Below are 25,695 nucleotides of genomic sequence, written 5' to 3'. Positions count from 1 at the left end.
GGTCTGTCGAGGCGACAGACCTGATTTTCACCTGAGGACGGCTACTTGCGTTGTGGCCGAAACGTCGTGAGAATTGTTTTATTATGTTTTTTTTTGTATTCCCTTCTACGTGACTTTACCGAAAGAACCAAGAAGATGAATCCCTGCAGTCACGAAAGCTTTAAATCGAAATTTAACTCAGCCCAACTGTCGAGATGCAGGGGCAGCGCGACGCGCGTGCAGTTGATGCTGTCAGAGCTCGTAAATGATTTGTGACGCCCAGCAGAAGCAATTGGCCCTTGCACAGTTGGTGCACCTCGTCCCCAACACCATCAGGGATCCCTAACGACCTTGCAAGCCCCACATTACCCCAGCAGCGCATGGAAGTGAAGTTGTCTGAGGACGAGCGGGAATGAGAGCTCGTGTCGATTAGCCAAGGGGGCCCAGTGAAAGTGGTTTCACTGTAAACGCCGGGCGAGAAAAGGTGATGTCTGACAATGGGAAGTAGCAGCACAACACGTGTGGGTGGCGCACACTGGTCACCCAGACCACCAGCCATGGATGCTACCTCGCCCAAAGATAACCAACTTCAACTATCCGCAAGTACTTATTCACCCCCGAACTAACCAATCATCCCTACCAACCCTGCACTAGCCCTCATTCTGACTCGGTGGGAGGTCGCTCATTCCCCTCTGCTCTCTGTTTCGTCTGCAACTCCACCCCCCAGCCATCCGTACGGTAATCTCTCTGCCCCGGTTCAAGTCCAGCCTCAAGCCCTCTTTTTATCCTCTGGCTAAGACCGCGACTGCCTTTATTCCCGCTTTCAAATGCACCCCCTGTGGCTGTACAGTCTTGAGATGTGTTCACGTTTGTACACGATGTGAATCCACAATTGCATTGTACTCGTGTAGTGTAACCCTATATACCCACACCCCACCTTTAGCGCTTGGACAGCCAATCCTCACTTTTTGTTCAGAGTTTTGGCGTTCACTGTGCCACCCAGTCAAGTTACTGAGGGCTACAACGTAAGGCTTGCTCTCTCCTACCCCCATCCGAAAGCTGTTTGGGGAAGATGCCCCAGCTGTCTTCTATTTTCCACGTTTCCAAGCCCATGCCAAGACTTTTGATCGTCTTACTTCCATAGCGAGTAGCGTTACGAGGTTTGCAATTCACTTTTTTCACGGCAATAAGTGCTGCTAATTCAATCAACGATTGAATAACCTATGGGATGAATACACTTGTATACATCCTCCCCGCTGTGCATTCAGGTTGTACAGCGTGCGGAGCGAAACGTCGGACATCGGACCGATCAACACGCGGTACGACCCGAAAACAGTGGAGAGCTTCACAACAGTTCAACCGTAAAACATGCCTACGCAGCAGTGTCTGCGCCTTCAGAAAAAAAGAACGTGTCATCTTCGCAAGGTTAATCAATGGTATATGCATTTAGGGTGCAGTGAATATAAATAAGTTTGTCATATGCGATCAATCCATCCACTGAGGGAGACTTTTAAAAAATGATTCTGTTGCGAAATACACCGGTGCCATTGGCTGTGTCGGAAAAAACATTAATTTTGGACAAAGGGAAGTCACACTGTCAAGGTGTAAAAATGTGATGTTTTTAGATGATCTTTATTCACATTTTCGATGCGTGGTACACTCCAACAAGAAACACGTGACCTGACGTTACAGGCAGTGCGCATCCATGTTTACAGAGCTCATTGTGGCAATTTAGATTTTTGTTGTATAGTTTAATTATGTTGTATTATTAAAATGCTTTCGTCTTTTCTGCCAATTGCATAACAAAAAAGGTGTTACCTGCATATCACGAGATGAATACATTGCCACATGGAACTCTTACATCACCTCGTGCTATATAAAACGGCCCGCTGAATGAGATAACGCAGAACTACGTCTAAGATGGGGGTCGAGGTGCCATACTTTGGCTCGCTCGAAATCAGTACAGAAAGTTGACGAATCGCCATCTGTTTCCATCTGTACGGGAATAGAGCGTTGCCCCTTATGTGTGCGATTCCTCCCAATTGTATACTCATTAATTGGCTAAACATTTAAAATAAAAACCTAATTCAGGACTTTCCTGAAAACAAGTCAAACGACCGAGTGTGGCTTCCCTGGATAAATTATTAAAGTACCTTCAAGTAACCTCGTATCCAGTTCAGGTGAGATGCCCTTTCCCACATATGCACTGCCATATTCACGTTTGTCACATGGCAGTCAACCCAATATTAGTACATTTCAGCTGCAATTTATCACTAAGAACCCCAATTCAGCATGATCATTTGTTTTGGTGCAGTCATTGGTGATCAAACCTGAGAGACCATCAACTCACACCACTTGAAAAATTCCAGTTTGACAACCGTTGCCCGACACCCGGATTGGAACCCAGGTTGTCAGTGGTGCCGAATCGCGGCACCAACCCCCGATCCACTCGGCCACCTCGCCTCGTCTCTCCTGCTTCTCCGTGGTGACCCAGTGTGTTGCGAGTCGGGCTTGTGGTTGCATCAGATTCGTGGCAGGGGGGGGGGGAGGATCGGTTTGGCTGCTATTTCGAGCTAGGAGATGTTTGTCGGGACCAGGGTCCATGTCCTGACCACGCCACGTGCCCATACATTAAAGGGGCGGTTTTTTTGACATTGCAGCAGAGTGATGGTGATATTTTAATGTATTTTTAAATCCTTTATATGAAGTTCACTTGCTTGCTTGCTTGTGCGCTTACGACCGTGCAAATCTTTCGGTCGTTTTTTAACCCACTTCCCATGATCCAATCGAGCTGACATTTTGCACACAGACTCGTTGTGCGTGACAATTTATTTTCGTGAAAATATTTTCCAAAATCTTCCACTTTTTAGGAAAAAAATTTTTCACTAACACAATCATATATTTTTCCTAAACACAGAAAATTATTCAAGAAAACAACAAAAATGTACCATATAAACAATCGTACAAAAACTGAAAACCTTATAATCCTTATATACGACTTTCCTTATATTTAATTTAAAATACCAATGTGATAAAAATGAAACTCTTACTCAAGAAAAACAGAAATGAATAATAAAATAAAACCGATGCCACGCATATAAAGGATTTATAGTGAAAAACTTTGTTTTTACGGGTTAATTTTTAAAAAAAATATCATTAGCAACGGAGTCGAAAGCTAAACTATATTATTTTTTCCAGGTAAGGCCCACTGAGCTATACTGTATAGCTCTTTTTCAGAAGCGACCTGGCCACAAATGAAAGTCACGTAGGTAAAAAAATGAAATTAAAATTAATAAAAATAAAACAATAAAATCACGACGTTTCGGAGGCAACACAAGTCTCCGTCATCAGGTGGGACCGTCACAGCCAGATTTGCTGCATCAAGTGAGGCAGGGATTCAAGATGCAAGCTCTTAAATACAAGTTAAGGGGGGAGGAGATGCTAAGAGTATGAATCCTTGCAGTCAGGAAAGCTTCAAATCTAGAATTAACACAAATGAAAGCCCAACAAAAGTGGCTCATAATGTGGAAATTGATAGAAAATGCTATAAACGTATGTTGCTTCTAAATATGGAGGGAAAAACTGGAGGACACGTAAAAACATCATCGCGACCACAGGAAGAACATGCAAACTTCAAATATAAAGGCGTCAGGGCCGGCATCGAACCGAGGAATTCCTGTATAGCAGGCGAGGTAGTTAACATCTCGCCACCGTGGCACCGCAGTCATATGCAGGGCGGGTGCTGGTGTAACGATTCATCATCGGTTCATATCGATAATCGCATCAGAACCAATGTTTTTCAATCTGTATATGCTCTATGCAATGGGCGAACGTGACCCCTGTAGCAACTCGAGGCGTTACATCCACCGTAATGTAAATTAAATGATCGATTTTTCAGTCGAATCGCGATGCTTAATCACGAGAACTCATCTAATCGCCGTGGTTTTGGCGAATGAGTCCACCCCGAGCTAACATTCTCACTCGGGGTGGAACACGAAGGTACACGTAGCACGTGTGTGGCTGTGTGCACATGCCAAACACATTTAGAGTGGGCAATATACATGGGACGGCACACCCCACCCCCATCCATGACAAAGAGAGCGTCGGGTCTTCAAAGGCCGATGAACGGTGGAACTGAGTAGGGGATGGCTGCTGGGGCATTGTGGAGCCTCGCATCCCTGGGTAGTCACGACATTTGTATGCCAAAGGCAGACCCGCACAACGTGACGAGGCCCTCATCCAGCAGTGGATTGACAACAGGCTGTACACATGTTAGACATGATGTCACGCATCTCTGCACGTATGCACATAAAGGCAAAGATCCCCCGTATAGCCTAAACATGCTGTTGGAGCAAGTGCTGTTCGCGAGGACCTATGAATGCACACGAGGAGATGGGTGGCCAGTACGACGCCCGGCCGCCTTTGTCTCCCCAGTGGTGATGCTCATTCCCGCACCAGGTAGTGATTTGAGGCTGAGTCGACTTAGAGGAAGGCCCATGACCGGTTCACACAATGTGACACGCACACGTGTTCCCGAGGATGTGAACGAATCACCCCCCCCCCACCAAGATGAATTTTCCACGCTTTGAAATCGTAATGATTTTCAAGAATCGATTATTTTTGTCTACCGTTTGTATTGTCCGTCTCTTACATCCTGCGCGTGCCTCGTCGGTCACATTTTGTTTAAATTTCGCGTAGCTTGTAAGGGAGCAGCCCTGCATGCAATGCCCTGCAAATGTTCTAAATACATTTTAAATCAGGGCCCACCAACCAACCCAGCAACCCCAACAACAACGAGTCAACTCTTTGCATCGGACAGCTGCTGCAGTGATTGCGACGTCTCAAATCGCCCCGTTCAACACGTGGCGCAGGTATTCTTAAGAATTCTCAAGCAACGTAACCACCGACAACGCAACGATTCGTCCTGAGAGGCTCTCGTGATCCGGATACAGTAGAGAGACGGTGGTGGTGGTGACGATGATGAAACGAATGCCGGCTGTAATGTAATGTGCACGTACAGCGATTTATGTTTTGTTGAGAACCTCCCCGCGCCGTGCCGGGTATTCTATCAAAGCGGGCGCTTTGCGGGGGGAGTTCACCAAATGAACACGTGGAACCGTCAAGTCAAAAGTATGCAACCATTATCTTAAATTATTTCGTGTACAGTGTTTAAGTAACGCAAGTTACGCAACGATAGCATCGCCAGGCAAACGATGCAAACATATCTCTCTATGAAATGTATCAATGGTGCAAATTTGCCACAGGCAATTGGGTGATCAGAGGCAGCATGAGAGAGTGACATTTGCATTCTCAATCGATGTTGGTGGTGGTGATGGGGAGCGGTGACGCAGCGGTTCGCGTGCGGCGCTACGAGCCCGGCCACCCGAGTTCGATTCCCGTTCACGGTCCATAACAAACACCAGTGAGGCTCATCTGAAGCGGTCCTGCGCCCCCCCGAGGTCGACTCAGCCTTAAATGAGTGCCTGGTCCCATGTGCAAACATCGCAACTAGGGAGACAAAGGTGACCGGGCGTGGTGCTACCCCCTCGTGTTAATTGGTGCTCGTTAACAGGACTTGCTCCTACAGCCTGTTGAGACGACAGTGTACGGGGGGATCGTTGTATATGGTGGTCGTGATGGCAGTGATTAGGATGCCCATCAAAATTGCGGTTTCCCAATAGCTGCAAATTTGGAGGGCTTAGTGCGGTGATTTCAAAAGCCACTCCACCCCTTAGCTACCACACACCCCCAGCCACCAGCCAAGTCACCCCACAACCCCCTCACCCCAGCCACTCAACCCTCAGGCACCACAATCCCATATCCACCGCACTCCTGGGCCCTCGCATTAAAATAATATCCACCCAGGAAAGCCTCAGTGTCGAGATTGTTACACGAGGCTTCTGATGAATTGGGATTTTTGGACAATTCTCTCAACGGCTTTACACGGGAGGGTACCGGAGAAAACCCAACACGCATACGCGGGAACACAGCAGAAACGAGATGGCACAAATAACATCGACGATTGCAGTAATGTACAATAATAGAAACGAGCCAAAATAAAATCCTTTCTCAAATCGAACAAATTATTCGGTGATGCTGCGTTGGTAGTAGTGCCCAAGCATAAATAACAAAACCTCAGCACATTCGCAAAACAACACAAGCTTTAAAGCCTTAAATGGAAAAACAACATAAAATAGGCGCGACGTTTCTCCTTTTAAATACAAAACGTCGCTTTCTACGCAGTCATTCTTCGACGAAGAAGTGCCATTGCCCGAAACGTCGCCTGTAAATTGAATAATCGGCCGTGACCCACCCCATCCCCCCCTTTTCGTGACAATTCGTCTGCTGGAGGATGATGACCGCTGCCATTATTCGTGATCCTTGCTCCCCCTCCATTCCGTGACCGCCCACGGCGACCTCAAAGTCGCGCCCGTCTTGCTCTCGCAAAGTGGTTTTCCTCCCGTCGACCTTAATGTGCCGTACAGTGAGTTGAACTTCTTTCGCACCGTACGTAGCCGACCGTGCTCATCAGGAAATGTATCATCCAATTCACAGATCGTTTGCTGACAGGGTGAAACATATCGTTTCTTACCCTCCCGATGATCAGTGACACTCGGAAGTGAGCGCAATCCGTTGGATCAGTTTAATCGATTACGTAATGACGATTACTCGTTACATGCCTCGTGCAGCCCTTTTTCAATCCACTGCTGGATGAAGGTCTCCCTCGTCAGTTATGGGGTTGTTTGGCCATACTTCACCACGCCGGTCAGTACACGTTGAAGGGGCGGAGGGGCAGGAGGGTGCTCAGAACCGTACTAATAGGGGTTTTCCCCTTTTTTTTCTCGCAACAAAACTGACACCTTTTGCAAGGAATCATGCTTACATTAACCACAATACTTGCAGTCAAATGCAAACAAAAAACAATACTCTGATAATTTATGCATTGTCCTTGAAACTGATTGGTCCACACCAGAGACAGCTTTCTTTCGAGCCTAGTCTCATATGGTGTTCGACCACATTACGCCAAAAGGCGCACAGTTCAAAGACAACGCACTGCCTCTTCTTGGTTCTTTCGGTAAAGTCACGTAGAAGGGAAGTAATAAAATAATAAAAATAAAACATGTGACTTTACCGAAAGAACCAAGAAGATGAATCCCTGCAGTCACGAAAGCTTTAAATCGAAATACAACGCACTGCATTTGACTGCAAGTATTGTGGTTAATGTAAGCATGATTGCTTGCAAAAGGCGTCAGTTTTGTTGCCAGATAAAAAAAGGGGAAAACCCCTATTAGTATGTTTTGGTACTGGCAAAGGAGGTCCCATCATGCCCAGGACCGGTTCAGGCAATCCCTCGACACTGATGTTCATCGTTGCCGAGAATCGAACTCGTCCGGGTTACCATTGCTCCAACGCTTGGTACTGTGGCTAATACCACACCCGGCCGCCTTTGTCTCCCCAGCGCAGGCGTTCGCGAACCGCGCCGAGCACTCATTTAAAGCCGAGTCAACCATTGGGACATCGATGTCAGGTTCTGACACCACTTGCGTTCGAAATTACCCAGTTGGGAGGAATGAAACCCATCCCAGTCAACACGCAAAGTTGGTACAACGTTGGCATCTGATTGCAACCGTTGGGCCAACGTTGGCTCAACGTTCAACATTTTATGGGAATGCCCGGTTAGCATTTTAATACGCTAACCATTGCACCACCGTTCCACACACACACACGTGGATGCATACAGAGCCAACGACCCCGCGCGTAGCCAGCCTCCTTACAGAGTGCTGTTAGCGAGCGCCAATTATAGGGCAGGCACCGACACAGAGGGAAAGTGTGGCCACCTCTGTCTCATTGACGATACACGCAGAAAAATGTGCACACGTACACACGGATCCAAATGTGAGTGCACAAGCTACAGGGACACTCGCACAAGACAATGACACCCCACCCCCAAGCAGCCGACCCTCTCAAGCCCGTGACAGATGACAATATTGGTGGCAAGCGCCGTTAGCGAGGAGCGGCACCCAGAAAAAGGTGGCACGTGCACACGTAAAACGCAGCTCGAGTCTCGGCTTGCTACGGTGCGGTCATCTGGACAAATCATGCCTGGGGTTCATTCCCCAGAACGTGCCGAGGTCACCACCTTCCTATGTGCATGCAGTCTATGTAAACTAAACTATTCCTGTTATTTTACCAGGTGAGGCCCTCTGAGCTATGTGGCTCTTTTTTTTTGTAAACGCATGTTTCTACATGTGGAGGGAGGGTGAAAAAAAATTAACCCGCAAGGACCCGGAGAAAAATCGACGCGACCACGGGGAGAGAGAGAGCGAGCCCACGACCCCCTTGCATACCATGCGAGGGAGTTAACATCTCCGAGCCACCGTGATGATGATGAGACGCGCAAACTCCCAAATATACAGCAGGGGTCAGGGTCGGGATCGAACCCACGACCACCTTGAATACCAGGCGAGGGAGTTAACATCTCCGAGTCACCGTGGCACGCCTCATCAACAACGACTCTTCGCCTCTTTATGCATCGGGCAACGTCACCGCCGCGCTTGTGCCAGGCTAGGTCGCACGCCCAGAGCACGTGGAGACTCGCGGGCAGGTCACGTGTAAGCCGACCGAGTTGACTGGCATCTTGATGCGCCATGCAATGTCTCTTCCCTCCCTCCACACTGCGCCACGTTGCAGCGATTTATCCGCTCCTCCCCGCTCCCCCCCGGCTATCTTGCTCGTCGTTGTGAGAGTTATTCTTTGTGAACAAATACAATAGACACCCTTCACCCGGAGCCGTCCCTAGAGGCGACCGCCCCGGGCCCCGCGCTTGGGGGGGTAAGGGCAGGAGGGGGGGCGCACGAACGGGGGAAGGGGGTTCGTGCGGCGAGCGCCACGCCTCGTCGGCCGCCCCGGTTTTCCGCACAGTTGCCGACGTTTTACTCCGCGCGCACCGATTTAAGGCCGAGTAGACCTAGGGGTGGAAGGCACGACCGCAGGTACCCCGCCGCCGCTCTTCACGCGTTTCGTGAGCGATGTTATGGCCCGCGAGGCTCGAACGGAACTCGGGTCACAGCAACAACAACATCCCGACCCACCCACCGCCTCGCCGCGTTTTATCCACCCCGCGCCCCTGCGCCCGTTGTTGTGAGCGTACGTGGCGGGCACGGACGCGGCACCGCGCCTCTCGACTCGCCCCCTATGGGAAGTGACGCCCGAGCGGAATTTTCCTTTGCGCGGTGCCCCGGGGGGGCTCGGGGTAGGCGGCTCCAAGCTCCGCGCTCCCCATTGGGTCGCCGCCTCACGCCCACGGGGCACCATTGGTCGGGGGCTCAGACGCCTTCTATTTCGAGGGGATGATCTCGGAATCTGTGAGCACGACCCTCCCCCCCCCCATGCATCCACCACGCACCCCACCGTCCTCCCGCACCATCCTCCTGCTCGCCGGCGCTCACTCTGTGTGTGCGCGCCACCCGTCCGCCCGTCCCCCGGCGAATCTGAGATAGAATTACCGCTCCCCTCCCCCTACCCAGCTACCCACCCACCCAGCCACCCATCCATCCACTCACCCACCCCCCTACCTCTGTGCTCCCGCTCGCCACAATCACCCCCCACTACCTCCATCAGCCACCTTCCTGCTGTACGCGTGGCTCCTCCTATCACTCGCGTGCAGTGCCGCCCGCGAAGCGCAGCTCAACGATTCACGTCCACGCGCCCACACGCAGAAGAGACACACACAGAAGAGACACACACACAGAGAAGAGAGACACACACAGAAGAAACACACACACAGAGAAGAGAGACACACAGAAGAGACACACAAACAGAGAGACGCGGAGAGACACACACAGAAGAGACGCACACACACGAGACACACAGAAGAGAGACACAGAAGAGAGACACACACGAAACACACACACGCGAGACACACACAGAAGAGAGACACACACACACGAGACACACACACACGAGACACACACAGAGAGACGCTGAGAGACGTAGCGAGGCGCGCGCACACGTGTGCACACGCGTCCACTCGACCCATTCAACAGCAAGGACAGATCCGGCGAGCGAGACGTCTCATTGCACATCATCACCACCACCACCAGGAGCAGCTGCATCGTCAGGGCACCGGAGTGAAGGCTGAAGTTTGGAGCGCGTGGAGGGGTTTGCGGCGCGAAGGATGGACATGGCTCTGGATTTCGCGGCTGGGTGCATGGGAGGTGCGTGAACTCAGCACCACCACCACCACCACAATCCTCTCGCAGCGCGGCGAGTTTGCACGATCCATTCATCCGCACACGAGGGTCGCGGTCGTGGTGATTGTGACGATGATGTTTCTGGCGCGGTGGGAAGAGGGGGGGTGGGTGTGTGAGAATGCTGCACTGCGTAGTGGGACGAGATGTGGAGAGAGGGTGATGATGGAGAGCGAGAGAAGGAGAGGGGTGGGGTGAAACGGCGAGCCCAAGGCGCACGCAAACGCGGAGCAGCAGCTGAGCCGGCATCACCGTCTGCAGCCCGCGGGCTCCGCGTTCTCGAACAATCCAAACCGGAGCGCACGAACGGTCTCGCCTCTCGCGTATCCCAAGTCCCCGCATCGTTCACGGTTGCAAGTAGTGTACCTGCCCGGCGTTGAATGACAGCCCCCCCACCCCACCGCCTCTCCTCCAACTTCTACACCTCCTGCCACCCCCAACGCCCCCCCCAAACCCTCTCCCCCTCGGGCCCCCTCCGCGCCCCCCCCCCCCCCCCACTGTTACGATTTTGACATTGATTTGGGGGTGGAGCGGTGGCGCAGTGGTTGGCGCACTGCGCTGCTCACCCGGCCGCCTTGAGTTCGATTCCCGGCTGCCGTTGCCAGCGAGGGGTATACATTTGTATAAGCAGCACCCCGTTCTGTGGCTCCACGTACACAACCGGCGTAGTTCTAGTCCGTCGGCCTATTATCAACGTTACCAATCACCATCAGTGGCCCGAGTGAACGCTAAACTGGGCACCCTCGTCCCGTCGCCAAGCCTCACTGACACAGTGTGGCGAGGTATGGTCAAACAACCCCCAATTGCCGACACGGCATTGAGAGGGCCTTCGTCGCAGTGGTGGATGCACGAAGGGCTGTACATGATTATCTTTCATTCTTACCTTGCCGGCTGTGAGCTGTGTGCGTGTGATCACTTTGCGAATAGGGTTGGAGGCTTCCTTTGTAGAGTAACCTGCATCGTGTAAATTGCCAAAGAGGCACGCAAAGCCACTTATCTCAGACGACCTCAGCGAGTTTTGAAGACTTGTCTTTCAGGGGCGTCTTGCATTTGGATATTTGCCCAGTTCCCTAGCGACTTAAAGCACTGTATATACAAATTGCATTCCATGTTGCATAACGATGGCGACGATTGTATTGGTGTGTTGTGTATGTATTACGTGTAAGTACGTGGCATTGTCAGGCATGATTTATCCACTGCTGGATGAAGGCCCTCACTCACACTGCTGTGACACAAGCCATCATTGCTCCTTCGCATGAGCTGATCACATTGCTCCATGTTCCCTGTTGTCTTTCTTGGGATCATTCTCTCATTTGGCTGCCATTCCATCAACAGTCGAGTCCCGTCGGCCATCATCGCTTCTATCGATGACCTGCCCCAAGCCCATTGCCTGAACATTCGGCGCGATGTCTTTGAGCTTCCAATGCTGCTGCTGCAATGAAGCGCTCCTGGAGGGCCACGTGGCTGATGGGATGTGTTTAACATGCAAAGATAATTTACCTGGAGAGACATATGTGAAGGAGGCATATTGTCTATTTATTTAGCCACTATTGAGACATCACTTTAATGTTTTTCCTGCCAAGAGTGCAATTCATGGGTGATGCCACAAAGCACGAATACATTTTACTTTGGTACAGAATGTATGATCCCAATATTGGAAAAAATCTCCAGGGATGTATCCAATCCTCTTCCATAATTTGTAGGTATTGCACAGCATGTCAGCTACATTATCATTCGGGCTATGTGTCGGTGGCCACTTGTGAAATAGGCCTTCGGGCCTGTGATCAGCATCAGTATGCGCAGTGGTGGAAATGGGCTGGAACGCCGCGGTGGTAGTGAACATTTTAACCCGACTGTGTTCCCGGTAGGAATCAAGAATTCATTTTTTTTATTTAATTTGTATGTGACTCACAGACAGACCCCTCGGGTAACAGACACGCACAGAAACCCACAGACACGCACAGAAACCTACAGACACGCTCAGAGACCCACACATGGAGCGAAACTCCTGCTCAGATTTAGTGAGGGTGGGGGGACTGATTTATTAGATCCCGCAGTAATTTCTTCCCCTATCCAGCCCTGGATATACAGCTGTGAGATGGTCAGGAGATGGCAGTACAGTCATGAATTCTTGATCAATCTGGTCAGAATTTTGAGTGTCACCTCTTTTGCGTGGTGGGGTTTCTCCTGGTATTACTGGGTCCCCACCCCCCATGTATTATTACTCTGCTTGTTTTACCCAGGAAAGCCTCACTTAGTCTCAAGACTCTTCCAGGAGGGTCCTGTTAAGTTGTCACAATCGGGAGCGACTTTGCTGCTGTGTGTAATCCCAATTGAGTAATTTACAGATAATTCGATCTTGATTTGAAGCGTTTGTGACTGCAGGGATCCATACTCTTTGGTTCTGTCGGTAAAGTCACGTAGGTATAAATAAAACAAAATAAATCGCGACGTTTCGATAGCAACACAAGCCATCGTCTTCAGGTGAAAATCGCGATAGCCGCGATGTCTGCTGCGAGCAGCACGATGTCTGCTGCCTTGTTTTATTTCTACCTACGTTACAGATAATTGTCCGGCATTGGGATGTTTGGCCAATACCAGTTACACTGTGCGTGTTTTTGCAGCTATGGGAGGTAATCAGAGAACCCGGAGTAAACGCACACATGTGCAACACGCCACACAGAAAGATGCTCGAGTAGGGGATCGAACCCAGGCCCTCCTTTCTGTGAGACACAAGTGCTACAATTGTGCCACCCTGCGGCCCACTTGATACCAAACATTCATGTAATTGGCAAAACATCCTAATTTGCAACTCTTCCGAAAAACCGTCTTGATACTCCGTTATATTTTGCTGGGTAAATAAATGGCAGAGTGAGCACAGATTGAAATTGACTCTTCATTGAACCAGTGGATGGGGGAGACTATGGTGCACGGTCCCATAAGTCAGCAACTCAACACAGTGGTTTCCAGATCATCCTACTGTGTCTACAGCCTCGTGTCAGTGGTGGAAATTCCACATTCATATGGCAGGTACAAATCGTACCAATCCATCGGTGAGCCACTCCATTTGGGTCGTGGAGGGTTATTTGACCATGCTTCATCACGCTGGTCAGAGTGGCTTGGGGAATGTTGGGCGCATAGATGTTGGAGCATAGCACAATACAACAGTGAATTTTTATGGTGATACAAACCAGTGACTAGTGAATAATAAAAACCCATTGATTCCTGCATGCACAGCAATGCGTGTATCGTTAGTTTCAAAACCAATATGAATCGATACATTGCATCATTCTACCCCTCAATAAATAGTGCAGGTCCACAGCAAGGGTTCCGAACTGATTGATACGCATGAGGTGTACACTACATTCTGAAAAGTGTTACATTCTCACGTTAACCCTAACTTGCACCTATGACCACATCGCCCGGAGTTAGCCTGATCTCGGCAGAGTTCGGAAACTAAGCAGGGCTCAGCCTGGGTAGTGAGTGGATGGGGGAGACTATGGTGCATAAAGCGAGTGCTGTGGGTGGATGCGGGGGCCACGTTATTAACAGAGGGCTGTGCAGCAAAATCCACTGCTTGTACTGTGCTCCAAACGTCTGTGTCCTGCCTTCACCAACCCGCACTGACCAGCATGGAAAAGTGCGGTCAAATAACCTCCACAACCTGCACGGAGCATCTCCAGTTTCGCCGCCCCTCCGACTAGCACAGTTGGCGACGTACGGTGTAAAAACAAGGTTCCGCATACACACGGAGCAGTTCTCCTACGGATTGGTACGATTTGTGCCTGCCATAGCTGTGTGAAATTTCCACCACTGAATCGAAGCTGAAGGCGGTAAGATGATCTGCATAACCACGTGGCATTTTTGAGTCGCTGACCCCGTGGATTCGTGCCTCATTGTGGCTCAATGAGAAAATACAAGTGCCCCTCAGCTGTTCCCATGTCAGCAATAACTTTAAATCTGCGCTCACTCCTGGTAAAGTCCGCATGTAGCCCACACACAATATGACAACCGTGATAATCATCCAAGCCGTCCAGCAAAGCCTCACTGAGTCTCGAGACTCACTAGCGTTCGGCTACATTGGAATGTTTGGCCAGTTCTTTGTGTGAGTGTTTGGCTTTGTGTGGGGGTTAAACAAACTACAATACCCACAATGCATACGAGGAGGAGACACACTCAAAGTTTCAAACAGATGGATTCTTGAATCCATCTGTTTGGAATCAATTACCGTATTGCCATCTCATGCCCAGTTTTCAGCCATGTTTTGATATTACACTTGCTGATCACAGGTCCAAACGCCCATAACACAAAGCGGCCAGCAACAAATGGCACTAACGATGTTGCCAATACAAATGCATTTCTTTAATTGAACAGAATGCACAAAAGCGCCGGGTTATTACATTGATGCATCTCGTCCGTGCATTGCAGGGGCAGTCGTGGTTTTTGCCGACCGCCCAAAACTTCTATCTGCCGAGTTTATTGATTGAAAGTTTTTTAAGGTTTTTTTTTTCCACAAAGCAAAGATTTGCGAGGGTCGCGCTGCCAAAAAGGATGGCAAAGTCCCTTCATCTCGTGCGTGCGCGCCGTGACCTCCTCGTCTCTCCCGCTTCCCCCAGTCCCCAGTCCACCAGCCCCCCCCCCACCCGACTTCCCAGCCCTAACCTCTCCACGGCAGGGGTGGGAGTAGGGGGGGTGCAATGGAAGGAACCAACCTGCCCTTTTAACCTGATGCTCAATGCGGAGCCCCTGAGAAATGGGTCTTGGCAGGCAGCCACCTGCCTCTCGCATTTTTCTCCGTCTCTGCTCTGCAGAACATTCCTTGCCTGGACGTTTCATTAATTTCAGGTTCAAGGAAGAGTTCGTTCCATGAATGAGCCCGGGGAGAAATTGTCAGGTTCAGCTTTTTGCAGAAACTGGTCTTTCAACGCAGGTGCATGCACGCAGAATGCTAGCAATGTCATGGTAATGATAGGGTAAGCAACTTTTAAGTTCATGGAATGGAACGTGGAAATGAAGGGTTATTAACGCAATCGGGGAGAGGAGGTTGTAACGGGAGAGATGTGCAGAATGGAAACGCATAGGGTAAGTGACTTGGAGGTGTTGAATGTAACGTAGCAAACAAATAATTGTGGATGTGACGATAGGTGGGCTTCGTGTGCAGGGTGCAGCAGGGTGCAGCAGGGGGCAGCAGAGTGCAGCAGGGTGCAGCAGGGTGCAGCAGGGCAGATGACTCACACGGGCATTGGAATGGCACACAGAAGGTCGGTGATTAAGCGGAAGTGATAATGATTCACTGTGTAACAAACAAAAATTTGTTCCTGGGTAGTAAGTGTTATTTCCTAATTGCTTATGCTTCAAAAGTACAGAAAAATGGCTATTATTCCCCACAAACTTTGTTTTTGTGACCAGGACATTGATATTTTGAAATTTACCTATTTTCAATGAGAAAACGCGTGCATTTGTGTTATTCCGTTCACATAAAGTCCCGGTCACAAGAGCAAAGTTTGTGGGGAATAATAGCCATTTCCTATACTTTTGAGGCATAAGCTAGAAAACAACACTTACTACCCAGGAACAAAAATCGTGTTACACAGTATAATGAGCGTAAGAGAAGCCGTCCTTAAAAAAAATTTGTCTGATTTACCAGCGACGGGACCAAGCAGTACGAATGAGGCAAGAGCGAGGTGTATTGGCATCCTTGGCATGACCTGTCACAAACATTCCGCTTAGGGGATGCAGGGGAGGGAGAGAACGGGTTTTCTGCCACGGGTTACCTTCATATTTGCACCGCCCCGACCCCCACCCCCAGTCTCCGCCCTGCCTCCTCCTCCCACATGCCCCCCACGTGCCCGAGGCGCTCGGGATACATTTCATTGACAAGGCCATGTGCCTGGCACGCGGTGCATGGGGCGTACGCTCTGCCCACTTGACCACAAGTCCAAACATTGAGATTATATTCCACTTGTGATATCGGCCTCATCTTCTCACGAGGGTGCAAGACAATTACGTCCAGGATTCCCGCAGAGCAGCGATGATGCTTCGTCACCCCACGTCTGAAAACGGCCTTTAGAAGCAGATGTTACACTATGAGACCTCCTTTACCAGTGGCAACATATAGTAGTCGGTTTTTACCCTTTAAACTGGTACAAAACTGACACCTTTATATTGAAGTTGATTGGTCCACACCTGGACCAATCAACTTCAAGGACAGTGCATATTAATATCATTATCAGAGTTGTTTCTTTTTGTTTGCATTTTGACTGCTTGTGTTGTGGTTGTTGCAAACATGAAGCCTTGTATAAAGGTGTCAGTTTTGTACCAGTTTAAAGGGTAAAAACCTACTACTAAGCAGATGTAACATCACTACTTGTGAGATCCCTTCAAGTGACCTCTCCTATACGCTTGATGTTGCTACACTTTCTCACAAACCTAGGACCATAGCGCACTGCGCTAACATAACCGCACCACCGTTTCCTTAACTTGCAGGCGCTCTTATAAACTGTGGACAAAAAACGTAATTTTAAGTTTCCCTGATCGTGTTGAATCTCGGAAGTTAAGCAGCTTTCTGCCCGATTAACACCTGGATGGGAGACTCGTTGTAAATACCACGTGTTGTAGGTGTGGGCTGAGGGGCGGTCAGTAGATGGCAGGGGTCAGTGCACCCCCAATCACCCCCCCCACCCACCGCCTAGTCTGCAGGTTCATAGCGTGACGCGCTAACCTCTGCACCACCTTTCCCACTCGTTCGCATACCTCAACTCGCACCTCGTCACGTACTGCTCCCAGAAAAGGCACGCGCGCCGCTGTTGTTGACTAAATCAGTGACTCGCCGTCAACTCCGCGAGGCTGGCGTCATCACCGCGTGTGCGGTGTTCTCGTGAAGAACATTCGCGAGGTACAACGCGTACACGATGCCCGTTGCTTTCACCGACAGCACAAAGTGCCACTGGTTATGAGCTTTCCTCTGCTCTTGCAAGGGCCATTTTAACAACAATGCAACAACGTGGACGTCCAGAATAAACACCTCATTCGAGACTCAAACATCATCGCGCCTCCTGGCTTTGGCATTGCTCAGAGACACCGTTTTAACTATCTATCAGTCGCATCAGAACATCAACAGGCCAATGCACGCATCTTCTTCATACATCGAAAATGAGAGACACGCGCCACAGATGTGTGATTGTGGCCATGCAGCCTAAACTTTGGTGCGTAGAGAAAACCACTGGACTTTAGCTCCTGAACATATTGCTGTTGCCATCATAAGCAAGAATAGAATAGCAATGCCTTTTACATTACTCAGGAAAAAATTTAGTCTGAAAGTTTTTTTTTTAGGAGGGTCCTGCATTGGGACGATCGGCACATTTCATAGACGAGTGTTTGGCTTCACGTGGGAGGAATTTGGGATGTGAGCAGCTTTACGGACTGATTTGAGGGTGGAGAGTGGAGACGATTTGAGAGACAAAGAAAGGAGGGGGGGGGGGCAGGAGGAGTTATTGGTGCTTGGGTAGAGTGAGGTTGAGAGTGGGGGGAGAGGAGATGGGGGGGCACGCGATACCCCCCCTGGTCCTCTCGCACCTGACCCGGACGCGTGTGGCTCTCCCCGGCAGGTGCCGCCGGAGTGGTCGTGGGGCACCCCTTCGACACGGTGAAGGTGAGGGCCGAGAGAAGGTGGAGAGCGTGTGGGGAGCCACCACAACGCGGGCTGTCCCCCTCCAACCCCTCCCGATGCCGTGTTATACCATAAACAACACACAGTTACATACACACAGCCTGCTACGTACACATACACCAAACTGCATAGCAATGCATACACACTATGCAATATGCACATACCAAAGACACGACAGATACATACTTACAACAACAACCACCGTTGACCACTGAGTCGAGGTGACATCGCCACAGGGCTTATACCAGACTAGGTGCACTTTCACGAGCCTCTTCCACAGAGGTCGATCTCGACACCGCTGGCACCAGTCATTGGCAAGTCCAATCATCTCTACATTCATCTTCTGTACATCACTTTTCTTGCCAATTCTATGTCCGTTTAACCCCCCCCCCCCCCCCCCCCGCCAAATAGAAGTTGCTTGGCCCTGCGGTGGCTGGGCATATGAGCTACATGAATCAGCCTTGCCTGCTGGAGGAGCTCATTGATGGGACTGTGTCCGGATCTCTCAAGGATCTATGAGCTCCTCACAAAACCCAGTCGGGTTAAACTCGGGGTGGAACGTAGGCAAGCCACCCTGATTGTTTCAAAACCGTGAAAAGTGGTCCATGTTTTGCAAGCCTAGGGAAAGGGAGGGCATTACTGTGGCTGAGAAGACCCAGAGCTTCAAGCTTCCACACAGTGTTACGCAGCTGATGAAAATAATGTCGCTCAACCAGGTACTCATTTAAGGCTCAGTTGACCTAGGAGAGGCTCAGGATCGGTTCAGATGATCGGCACACACTCACTCGCACACATATACACTCCATGCACACTCGTACACTGTCTACCGTGTATACCCGATGACAAGAGTGGATTCCATTCGCAAAACATATGATGGGTAATCGGATGCTAATTCCAGACGAATTAAACACCACCACTGGCACGCCTTGGTGGTGAACGGTGAGCAGAGTTGCTTTGACTCTGTGTGAACATTGGCATTTGGGCACTATCCAAGGGAAACTAAATAATGTAAATGTTATGTAACTATTCAGACGCTTGAGCTGCTGGCATTGATACATGCATACACACCTACAAAGATAGATCCCCTGAATAGCCTAAACAAACTTTTTGCGTTGTTAGCAAGCAGCTATGAAGGTCAGCCATGGTACACGAGGGGGTGGGTGGCCAGCACCAAGCCCGGCCGCCTTTGACACCCCAGTGGCTACACTTACACACACCTACACACCTACACACCTACACACCTACACACCTACACACCTACACACATACACACCTACACACCTACACACATACACACATACACACCTACACACCTACACACCTACACACATACACACATACACACCTACACACCTACACATACAAAAAGACACATATTCCCTATACATTCTTAACAGATACACACACGGACACAAATGCAATAAGTTAAGCATGTTTTCTAAACAGGAGCCCTTCACAACAAAGTGCAAGGTGTGTGTGTGTTCACGTGGGGAGCGGTGGCGCAGTGATAAGTTCACTACCCTATGGACCTAGTGGGGCTAGTTCGATTCCTGGCCACGACCAACATTAGCGGTGATTATCTGAGCCAGTCCTAGCTCTTCCCTTGGTTGACTCAGCCAAAAAGGAGTGCATGGCGTATACACACCATTAGCTAGGAAGACAAAGGTGTGGTGCTGGCCACATTACCCACAAGTGTGCTGTTCCAGCCTTCATTGGTGCTCGCAAACAGCACTTACCAGTACAGCCTGTATAGGCTAGCCGGGATGTTCGACTTAATTATGACAGAGTAATGAACGCCCTGTGTGAAGCTTAAATTAATATTTCCATCAATTGATGTAGAAAGCGGGTCATCAGTAAGCGAAATGTGCATGTTCAGGTTTGAGTACTCTTTCCACCTTGGTCACAGAATGCCTCAACACCTGAAATTGATCGACTTACCACCACCCCAGGCAGAAAATGCAAAAGTACGGCGTGTCGATCGTCAGTAGATCTTTCCTGGTAACACGAACTGAACTAGCCAGTGATTCGGCATGTCCACGTGTCAGTCGGGACGAATTTACCCGGGATATCCTCACTCATTCTCAGGATCCATTTTTTTCAAGGAGGGTCCTTTCTACACACTGTGTGGCATGTTTGGCTGAATCCAGCGATGCGAGGAAACTGGAGAGCACCGGTAGAAAACTTACCCCTCATGCGAGGGGATACACGTACAGCTTCACACGGATATATTATGTGCGGAAAGTTGTAAGTGGTTAGTACTTTGATGTCTCCTGTCCAAGCGCTAACCGTGCTCGACCCTGCTTAGGCTCTGAGACTTGACGAGGTGGAGTGCCTTTAGGGTGATTTAGCAATATGCAGTGACATCGCTCACACGCTCTTACCAAGACGCTGACCGTGACTTAAAACTGTTCTTTTTAAATTATCGTGGGGAGCGGTGGCGCAGTGGTTAGCACGCTACCCTACAAACCCAGCAACCTGAGTTTGATTCCCCACTCATGGCCAACGCCAATGTCGATTATCTGAACGAGTCCTGGGCCTCTCCTAGGTAGACTCAGCCTAAAACGAGTACCTGGTGCGGTGTGTAAACGTCGCCACTGGTACTGGCTACCACCCCCACGTGTGCCGTGCCAGCCATCGTAGGTGCTCGCTAACAGCACTTGCCCCAACAGTCTGTTAGGGCTACACGGGAACTCTGTGTGTTTGTGTGAGTGCAGGTGAGGCTGCAGGTGCAGTCCGTGGAGAAGCCTCGGTACCGCGGAACATATCACTGCTTCTCATCCATTGTCAAGCAGGAGTCGGTGAGGCACGCACCCACCAGCCTGGGTTCGACACCGGCTGTCCAACTTGTGCACTCCCTCGACGAGACTAAATGTGGCGGAGTAGCTAGCAGAGGGCGCAGGCGGTACAACTGCCCAGGCTACTAACGTGGAGGAAATTGGACCGGACGCCTCATTTAATTCCTTGCACCAGGGCCCATGCCAACAACGTCACTATGCCACTGGACCAAAAGCTAAACAAAAATAATACTAATGAAAAGTGACGAGGGTCTGTGTCCACTACCAGCTCCATTAACCTCTCGGCCTTCTGTACCGACGTTTGCAGGCTAAACTCTAGACCGGTTTTGACTTCTCCGAATATCACCAGCAGTGTGGGGGTCTGTTTAAAAAAATGCTGCTGGGTTTTTCTGGTGCTGTAGGTAAGAGACCTACAAGAACACCCCATTTAGGGCTGTTACAACAACATTGTACAAAGTGTCGTGGTGGATTGTGGGTAATGATAGATCTTGCTCCATCAGCTTGTGGACTTTGGGATACGAGTTCAAGACGTTGCAGGCACTGAGCCAGCACCGCTGAGATCACGGGCTCTGGCCGCCCGTGATCGAACCGCATTGCGAAGCGAATTGCGTCGATGAGCTCCGCTTCGTTACCAGGGAGACATGGTAATTTATTCGGTAGATTCCTGGTATCTGGATGTTGCCGTCGTGTATAAGTGCGTATGTATGTTAAATTTATTTCGTACCGCACGTAGCCATTTACGCTAATCGGAGGTGCGGGGTAAGGACAACAACTAACACAAAGAGCAGTTCTAAAGAAATTAGTTTTCAATCTAGATTTTAAAAAGCATAGCTCCAGCGGCTTGCTAATATCGTAATGAAGAGCGTTTAGTGGTCAACAAAATAGACCTGCAATTCAGAGGTTACCGGTTCAATTCCATCTCTCGGCACGGCATTCGACGCAATGGGCAAAGTTTCTTCAATACTCCTTCCTCTATTCACGCAGTGCTATATATAGACCCACCACGGCTGATTGGCAGGTCACGTGCGGTGGCATAATCTGTAGGTACTCCCACCCTCTTCCAAGATGGCTGGCCAGTGTTGAGAAGTAGGTCACATAGAGGGCCTCTCCCAGAGGTCCCTCTACTCGGGGCCCATCTGGACTGCCACGTGACAAACACCTCTGTGTCTTGGCATGGGAGGAGGGACTTCAGAAGTAGTTACATGATGTCCTCTTTTAGAATCTGTCATCCGACACCTCTGGTGATCTTAAACTGCTCTCTCCGCGTTATGAATAGAAATGTTATGCTTGATTGTGCAATTGGAACCTAGTGGTGTGGAAGAATAACACAAATACCGAGACTCCCCTCGACTAATACCACCCCGACTCGTTCTTCCACCGCACACCTTCCCCCCCCTAACCCCACCCCCAAAGGCCATGGGTCTGTACAAGGGCATTGGCTCGCCCATGATGGGTCTCACCTTCATCAACGCCATCGTGTTCGGAGTCCAGGGCAACGCCATGCGCCGCCTGGGCCAGGACTCCCCGCGCAACCAGTTCCTGGCGGGCTCGGCGGCGGGCGTGATCCAGTGCGTGATCGCGTGCCCCATGGAGCTCGCCAAGACGCGCATGCAGCTGCAGGGCACGGGCGAGAAGGGCACCAAGAAGAGCTCGCGCCTCTACAAGAGCACGCTCGACTGCCTGCGCAAGATCTACCAGCGCGAGGGCGTGCGCGGCATCAATCGCGGCATGGTGTGCACGCTGCTGCGCGAGACGCCCGCCTTCGGCTTCTACTTCCTCACGTACGACGTGCTCACGCGGCACCTGGGCTGCGAGCCCGACGACCCCGGGCTCATCCCCAAGCTGCTGTTTGCGGGCGGCATGTCGGGCATCGCGTCCTGGCTCTCCACGTACCCGTTCGACGTGGTGAAGTCGCGGCTGCAGGCGGACGGCGTGGGCGGGGAGAGCCGCTACGCCGGCATCACCGATTGCTTCCGGCAGAGCTACCGCCAGGAGGGGTGGCGCATGTTCACTCGCGGGCTCGTGTCCACGCTCCTGCGGGCCTTTCCCGTCAACGCCGCCACCTTCGCCACCGTGACTCTCTTCCTGAGCTACATGCGGGCGGGCGAGGGCAAGGCCGTCGACATGGTGCAGGGAGACCCGGCTGCCGTGGTCCAGCCGACCAACTTGTAAAGGGTGGAAACCAGTGAATAAGGATGGCCGTGGTGGTGGTGGTGGTGATGATAACGATGGAGGTGATGGAGGTGGTGACGGTGGCGGTAATAGAATTAAGAACAGGAAGCCTCATGGCGACACAAGCTCTGGTTGTGGCCTCGTGAAACATAAGAGGAGGTGGAAAGGGATGCAAGAATGTATGACCTCGAGTACTTGACCTTGTTATTGTTACTGTATTAGTATTATTATAACAGTGCGTGCGTGTGTGCGCATGAGTGAATGAGCAGTTTGTCTGGGTTGGGTGAGCGACTTGTTGGACGGTTGAGCGAACGGACACAACGGAGTAAGTGGGTTTTGTTGCGTGTGTGTGTGACTCTGTGGATGCACATGTGGATGGATGTTTCACTCAGCGGAAGTTTACGCGTGGGCTACGTGTGGTCCAGAATGTGAGATGCATGGTCACAAGTTTTCTAACCACCCCCCCACCCGCCCCCGTCTCATCGGAGCGAAACACGTGGTAGGCGCTGCGCAAGGTGCCAACGTAAACATCTCCATGTCCTCGGAAAATCTTGTTCAGCACTTTGATCCTTTCACCGTCGTGGACACTGTGATGTCTCCGGGGCCGCGTCACTCGCGAACTCTGTGCGAGGTCCCGCAGGCGGTCGGGACTCGCGCGCGTCGCGAGATCTGTGGCCGTGGAGCGGCCGAGGGAGCTTCACCAACCGTGGCCTCCGATTTAAGAATCTGGAAGCTCCATTTCCTACGTTAACAGGCACAGACATGTCCTCCAAAAAATAATAATTCATATATCCTGTACATATATAAAATATAACTAAGGGTAGACGTATTGACTGTGTTCATAGGCGCACTCAGCGTGCATTGTTTTGTTGTTTTCTTGCCATTGCTGCTTTGTTGCTGTATAAATATAAAGGGTGCCTTAGCTGGGCCTTTGAAGCCCCTTTTTGACATTTCCTTGCGAGTGTTTCAATCAGCGGTCGCCACTGTGGTGGACAGAGAGTTCGGGTCACCAGGCTGGGTTCGTGCACCACTTTGTGGTTTTGGCCTCACTACCGCAGCCTGGTAGTTTTCTTGTGTGGATTTTACCAAAGCACGCCCCTCTGCTGTCCAGCTGGATGTTAAAGACCCTGTGAGGTCACATGCGAGGGTACGATATTGTGTGCCGACATCAAAGCCAAACACCCGAATGTAAACATTAACTGCGGCTGAAATGTATTTGATTTACATTTTTTAAATTCGGAATTGAGGCCTCCCTTTTACACGAGGCCAAGAAGCCGACTTGACTCTTGCCTTGTTAAATGAAGGACATCGCCTTCGAATCCCGCCCCTCATGCACCTCATTGCTTATGCCTCAAAAGTACAGAAAATGGCAATTATTCCCCACAAACTATGCTTTTGTGACCAGGACAGTGATATTTTGAAATTTACCTATTTTCATTGAGAAAACGAGTGATTTTGTGTCTATTCAATCACATAAAGTCAGAAAAAGCAACATGAATCAAACTTAACATGTATTTATACTGAAGTAATAATACAAAAATTACTACAAAAGATGTAGACACCAAGGCGCACTACCACAGGCGGGACTGGCCACAGCCGACCGAGTTCTCTGTGAGGAGGAACAATCTCGAAAAACGACTCGCTTCTAAATCTTTTGTAGTCATTTTTTTTATTACTTCAGTGTCAATTCATGCTAATTTTGATTCATATATTGTTTTTTTTTTACGTGAACGAAAATACCCAAATTTTAAAATATTACTGTCCTGTGTGAGGAATAATAGCCATCTTCTATACCTTTTAGGCATAAGCAATTACGAAGTAACACTTACTACCCAGGAACAAAAATTGTGTTACAGAGTGTTATTATATCGCTGAGGCTGATGGCGACACCTTGGGGGGGGCTTCGTCCAGCAGTGGATTGACCATGGCACGTGGCTGCTGCTGATGATGAAGAGGCGAGGGCACAGATTGAGGCCTTTGCAGCAGCTAGCCCGCCATGACAACTCACTACCCAAATTCAGCTTCATGTTTCAAAATAACAGCAGAACTCAATTATATACCTCCATATATATAAACACAATTACTGTATAGTTTAGAGCAGTGGTTCTCAACCGGATACGCGCGGACCCCTGGGGACTACGTGGCAATGTCCCAGAGGGGGGGAGGCAATTGGATCGAAGGTCCCCACCCCACCATTCCTTGTACGAGGGCCCATGCTGACCACGCTCCAAGGCCACTGCTGTGATCACGGCCTGGGGTTCCCCATTGCTCCATGTTACCCATCGCGATGCACTGAGGTTGCCTGTGGTGGAAGGAGCGATATAAGAGAAGGAGGCGGCGAGTGTAGCCATGAGTGCCACTTGAGATTGCCTAGTGCCGGCGTGAGACCAGGAGGGTGGTTGCGAGTGGGTTTGACCTGCGAATCGTGTCACTGCAGCCAACAAAGAGCCTGGCTGCCGAACCGAGTAAATACAGAAGCTGCGTTGAGTGCAGCCATTTACTGATCGATGCAGACTTTTGTACTGGGTGACCGGAAGGCGAATTATCTGGGAGCCTTTAAGAGAGGTCGGGGGGAGGGAGGGGAGATGTGGTGGCCCTGGCTTGAAATATTGCGGAGGTGAAGGAGGGCGGGGGAAGTGGGGGGGGGGGGGGGCATTCAATGTCACCACTGCAGGGACGTGCATCGTACCGCACCGGTGCACGTCTCTCCAAGCAATAAAACATTCGAGAAGGAAAACTGCTGTGAGAAAAAATGTCGTTATTAAAGAAATGCGTTGCCGAGATGGGGGGGGGCAACAACAACAACAGCAAAGGGATTTACACTATGAGA

General features: G+C 50.3%; 1 protein-coding gene across 1 annotated transcript; it reads left to right on the top strand.

Annotated features, from left to right (window-relative positions):
• Nucleotides 1-9,532: 9,532 nt before the first annotated feature.
• SLC25A29 (solute carrier family 25 member 29) lies at nucleotides 9,533-23,806 on the top strand. Its single transcript, XM_061559306.1, has 4 exons — nucleotides 9,533-10,196; nucleotides 17,837-17,880; nucleotides 20,613-20,696; nucleotides 22,107-23,806. The coding sequence occupies exons 1-4, from the start codon at nucleotides 10,157-10,159 to the stop codon at nucleotides 22,863-22,865; spliced, it is 927 nt and encodes a 308-aa protein (XP_061415290.1). The 5' UTR covers nucleotides 9,533-10,156; the 3' UTR covers nucleotides 22,866-23,806.
• The last annotated feature ends 1,889 nt before the right edge of the window (nucleotides 23,807-25,695 follow it).

Source organism: Lethenteron reissneri, chromosome 25, assembly GCF_015708825.2.
Source record: "Lethenteron reissneri isolate LAM-NWPU_2019-01 chromosome 25, ASM1570882v1, whole genome shotgun sequence".
NCBI lineage: Eukaryota > Metazoa > Chordata > Hyperoartia > Petromyzontiformes > Petromyzontidae > Lethenteron > Lethenteron reissneri.
The sequence above is the reverse complement of the archived record's forward strand: the minus strand, read 5'-3'. Positions and strand labels throughout refer to the sequence as shown.